The sequence below is a fragment of the Eimeria necatrix genome, genomic scaffold, assembly GCF_000499385.1.
Source record: "Eimeria necatrix Houghton genomic scaffold, Enh_scaff493, whole genome shotgun sequence".
Classification (NCBI taxonomy): Eukaryota; Apicomplexa; class Conoidasida; order Eucoccidiorida; family Eimeriidae; genus Eimeria; species Eimeria necatrix.
This window is the reverse complement of record NW_013651667.1, coordinates 16,550-21,549: the sequence shown is the minus strand read 5'-3', so window position 1 is coordinate 21,549 and position 5,000 is coordinate 16,550. Positions and strand designations below refer to the sequence as shown.

The 5,000-nt window shown below is 51.0% G+C and overlaps 2 protein-coding genes across 2 annotated transcripts; one reads left to right on the top strand and one right to left on the bottom strand.

Moving 5' to 3' along the window:
- Positions 1-1,862: 1,862 nt before the first annotated feature.
- Positions 1,863-3,017, top strand: ENH_00058180 (hypothetical protein, conserved; the record flags this gene model as incomplete). Its single annotated transcript, XM_013577054.1, has 1 exon — positions 1,863-3,017. One exon carries the CDS (start codon positions 1,863-1,865, stop codon positions 3,015-3,017), a length of 1,155 nt encoding a protein of 384 aa, XP_013432508.1.
- An 856-nt stretch (positions 3,018-3,873) lies between these two features.
- ENH_00058170 (hypothetical protein) lies at positions 3,874-4,083 on the bottom strand (the record flags this gene model as incomplete). Its single annotated transcript, XM_013577053.1, has 1 exon — positions 3,874-4,083. The coding sequence occupies one exon, from the start codon at positions 4,081-4,083 to the stop codon at positions 3,874-3,876; it is 210 nt and encodes a 69-aa protein (XP_013432507.1).
- Positions 4,084-5,000: the final 917 nt, after the last annotated feature.

Sequence of the window (5,000 nt, the reverse complement as noted above, 5' to 3'; positions counted from 1 at the left end):
CAGCTGCTGCTGCTGCTGTAGTTGCTGCAACTTCAACAGCAGCAGCAGCAGCTGCTGTGGCTGCTGCAGCTGCTACAGTTGCTGCTGCTGCAGCTGCTACTGCTGCAGCTGTTGCGGTAGCTATTGCCGCAGCTGCTGCTGCTGCTGCTGCAGCAGCTGCTGCAGCAGCTGCTGCTGCAGCTGCTGCAGCAGCTGCTGCAGCAGCAGCAGCGCAAGCAGGCGTTGCTTGCGTTTCTCTTTTTGTTGCTTTCCTTTCGCGATTTGTTCTGCACAATTGAGTCCTTTGAGAACAGGGAAAGGTTTTGTCTGTTTCATCTTCTGAACTGAATTCAATTAAAATAAAAGTTCCATTAAAATTATTATTCCATTTAAATGATAATTCCATTTAAATGATAATTCCATTTAATTAATAACTCCATTTAATTAATAATTCCATTTAAACAATAATTCCATTTAATTAATAGTTCCATTTAATTAATAATTCCATTTAATTAATAATTCCATTTAAATAATAATTCCATTTAATTAATAATTCCATTAAAATTATAATTCCATTTAATTAATAATTCCATTAAAATTATAATTCCATTTAATTAATAATTCCATTTAAATAATAATTCCATTTAAATGCAACTTTTTCGAAATAGTCTTCACTTCATTTGCAACAAAAGCTGACTAACAATAAAAAGGAATTTCCTTCACTCATTCTTCTCCACCTCTTTCTAGTCATTTGTTAGCTGCTTCCCAAGATAGAATATTAATAGATTTTTACTGAGTATAATATATATATGTATATATATATAATATATATATATACATATATATATATAATATATATATATATATTATATATAGATATATATATATATATATATACATATATATATATATCTATATATAATGGACAGCTGCTGGCCAGCCAGGCCAGTGGCTGGTGACCAGTGGTCACCTGTAGTGTTTGCTGCAGAAGAAGTGACAGCGGCCTTTTTATATTCTTTGAGTGGCTGTGGGTGGCTAGAACGAAGCCTGGCTGTTTGCTGCTCGCTGCAGCAGCAGTTTTGTCATTTTAAATAAAATATTAAATATAAATAAAAGAGTAAATACAAATATAAAATATAAATATAATTATAAGAGTAAATATAAATATGAGGGCCTGAAGGCTTAGTCGTTTGCTGCAGCTTCTCGAGCTGCGCGGGAAACCTGAATCCGCTTCGATGTTGCAATCCTGTCTAAGACAGCGCGGCAGAGAGATCTCGCGGCGTTCACTCGGCGCGTGAAGATCCAAAAAAGAAAATATTCGAAAAGAAGTATTTTAAAAAGTATTTTAAAAAGTATTTTGAAATTTGAATTTGCGAAATTCGAAGTGGAGGCTGCGGTTTCCCCGGGGTGGTGTTGGGGTGTACGCGCAGCACCGCCGACTGCAGCGGCGCCTCGATGCAGTTTGGGGTTTCACTTTATTATTTTGTTTGCAGACACGAATAAATTGAGAGAAAATAAATTAAGAAGTAATATGGGTTTTAATTTTGGAAAAAGCGCGTGCGGATTTCGTTTTTGGAATTCGGAAATGGGAGAGAAAGCCACGGCGGACGCGGCTCGCAGGCGAACCGCTGGTCACCGCGGCCGACTCGCGGGAGCTTCGGCCGCGGGCTCGCAGTTCAGTTTGGAGTTTCATTATTGCATTTTCGAGTGAAATACTGCAAAAGAAGTTTCTAGAAGTTTCAATTTTGAAGTGATCGCGCGCGAAAAGGAAGATCTGGCTCGCTTTCCGCGTGCGACTTGGGCGGGCGGCGCGCGCGGCTGCGTGTCAGTGAGTGCTTGCGGGGTTTGGAGAGTCCAAAAGGCCTTCAAAGGAGTTTTTCGAAATGTTTTGGCGCAAAGAGCCCTGGAAGTTCGGCCTGTCGCTGGCGGCGGCGGCGTGGACGCACTCCTTCCTGCTGGCGGCCGCGGGCGGCTGGAACTTGCTGCTGTTTCTGCAAGTCTTCCCCTGGAAACGCAGCTTCACGGAGGCCGCAGTGGAGGCCTACTGGGGCCGCGGCGGCTTCGCTGCAGCGGCCCTTCGGGGGGGCTTTTTGGCCCTGGCCGTGGGCTTTTTGCTGCAGAGTCTGTTGACGGACTTGGCGATTTGCACTAAGTCCGCGCGGGCCGCGTTCTTGCTGGCCTGGCTGAACCTCTGCAGCAGCTTGCTGAGTCTGCTGCTGCTGCTGCACCTCTGGACGGCCTTCGGGGTGCTGCTGCTGTCTTCCAACGCCACTCTCGGAGAACTTGTCCTCTGGGGAAATCCAGATCTTCTTTATTCGGTCTTCTCCGCATTTCCCATGACTCGCGTCTACGCCTCTCTGGGGGCAGTCTTCGCCGCGGGCGGCTCTGGCTTCGAGGGCAAGAGCGCGCAGCAGCTGCGGCCCAGCAGCAGCAGCAGCAGCAGCAGCAGCAGCAGCAGCAGCAGCAGCAGCAGCAGCGGGACGCTGAAGATGGGGCCGCTGGGGACCTGGAAAGTGGGCCTTTCGCTGCAGCAAACTGCAGCGCTTTGGGGCCTCTTTTGCCTCGCAGTGGCCGTTTTGGACTTGAGCGTTTTTTGGATTAAAATCTCCGAAGACCCTCTCGTGAAAATGAACAAAATAGGACTTGTGTTTTTGGCGGAGGGCCTCACTTGCCTGTTTGCTGCAGTGGGGGCCCTGGCGGGCAGCGCAGCAGGGGCCCCCTTCTTCACGCTGTGCGCGCTGCTGTTCACTTTGCTGCTGCTGCCGCTCGCGCTGCTGCTGCTGCTGCTGCTGGGCAAGCCGCTGCTGTGGGGCGCAGCGCCGCTGCGGCAGCAGCTGGTCTTCAACTTCGCCAGTCTGCATGCGCTGGCGGCCCAGCTGGCCTTTCTCTCCACTTCTTGCTTCGCTGTTGCTGCTCTTTACAGTTTGCTGCGGACTCAGTCGCAAGCAGCAGCAGCAGCAGCAGCAGCAGCAGCAGCAGCGCCGCTGCAGCCCGTGGACTTGGAAGAAGAAAGCAAGCAGCTCCTCTCCGAGCCCTGACTTGAACGCCGCCGATCCTCCAGCTTCCCGCCTCCGTGAGCCTTCCAAAAACTCCATTTGCTTTTCATTTTCCATTTTTAATTTATTTTCAAATTTTCAAATCCGGAAGAAGAAGTTTTCGCCAGCTTTCCGCCCTCGAGCGCAAGTGCAGCTCCAGCCCCGCGGCCTCAGCTTTCTTGCAAAAGACCAGAAAGCCACTTTTAATAAAAGGTCCGCCTTTTCAATTCTATTTATTTGAAAGAATTTCAAATTCAAAACTTTATTTTACTTTATTTAATTCAGATTCGACATACACCCGAGCCCCCGCTTTCTTGAACTGCCCGCTGTCTGCTCGCCGCTGCAGCCACTGCACTTGCAAAACTAAAACCAAATGCACAAATCAAACGAATTCAACAAATTAAAACCAATTAAAACTAATTAAAAACAATTAAATCAAATGAAACTAATTAAGTTCATTGAAATTAGCGAGCTAGAGTTGAAAGACATTTCTGCTGCCGCAGGAATCTGAACAACGCAGCCGAACGGCGGCAGCAGCAGCAGCAGCAGCAGCAGCAACAGCAGCAGCAGCTAGATATAAAGAAATAAAGAACAAATAAAAATTAAAGAATTAAAAGAAAGAATAAATAAAAGAATTGAAGTCGGATTCCAAAATCAAGAAAATGCCGCTCGGCAAAACGTGAAATGGGAGTCGCCGCGGAGGCTCAGCGCAGGTAAGCGCGAACTACAAATTAAAAATAAACTAATATGCAAACAAAGTCTAAATTGCTTCCAACTTCCACTGCAGCAGCAGCAGCAGCAGCAGCAGCAGCAGCAGCAGCAGCAGCAGCAGCAGCAGCAGCAGCAGCAGCAGGAGCAGCTACTTGTCGAGGGCGTTGAGGGCTGCTGCTGCAGCAGCGGAAGCCCCCAGAAGAGCTTCGGCATATATTTCTTTGGCTTGTTTGGTGGGGGCGAGAGCTTCTGGTGCTGCAGCAGGCAAGCTGCTGAGAGCAGCAGCAATGGTTTCTGCTGCTGCTCTTGCTGCTTCCGTTTGCTGCTCGAGCCACTTCTTGAAGGCCTCAGTGCCCATGGACTGCAGCACTTGGACTTGGGAGTCTTTGGCAAGTGCAGCACGGAGCGCATGCAAGTCTGTTTCGAGTTTGAGGATTTCTGCTGCTTCCTGCTTCCTTTCCTCTTCCCGCGCTGCTGCTGCTGCTGCTGCTGCTGCTGCTGCTGGCGCTGCTGCTGCTGCGCCCCACGGCAGCCGCAGCAGCGCAGCAGTCCAGCGCAGCGCCCGCGCCGAAGAGCCCCGGAGGCCCTCGAGGGCCCTCGAGAGGGGCCCCTGAGCAGCAGCAGCAGCAGCAAGTTGTTTGCGTTGGATTTTGCTGCTGAGGGCCCCCAGCTCCTGCTGCAGCAGCTCCTGCTGCAGCAGCAGCTCCAGTTCTCGCCGCCAGGGGGCCCCTGGCCACACTCTGCGGGAGCCCCCGAGGATTTCGGAGATTCTGCTGCTGAGTTTTGCTGCTGCTGCTGCTTTGCTGCTGCTGCCGCTTTCCAGGAACTTGCTGCGCAGCAGCGCGATGTGTCTGTACACCCCGAGCGGCCTGCTGCAGCGCCGGTCCAGCGCCACTGCAGCAGCAGCTTTTGCTGCTGCTGCTGCTTCTCCAGCAGCAATTTGCTGCTTCAGTTTATAAATGGCCTCCAGCTGCGCCCTTTGCTGCTTCAGCAGCTGCAGCTCCAGCTCCAGGGCTTCCATTTCCTTTGCTGCTTCTTCCGGCAGCAGCAGCGCTGCTGCTGCTGCTGCTGCTGCTGCTGCGCCGTCCGGCTCGTCCTGCTGCTGCAGCGCAGCAGCTTCCTCCAGCTCCTCCTTTGCTGCCAGCAGCTGCTGCTGCAGCAGCCCCAGCCGCTGCTGCGCTGCTCTCACCTCCGGCAGCAGCTCCCCGTCCGCTGCATCTGCCCCCCCAGGCAGCAGCAAAACCCCAGCGGGGGGGGGCCCCCCGGGGGGCCCCC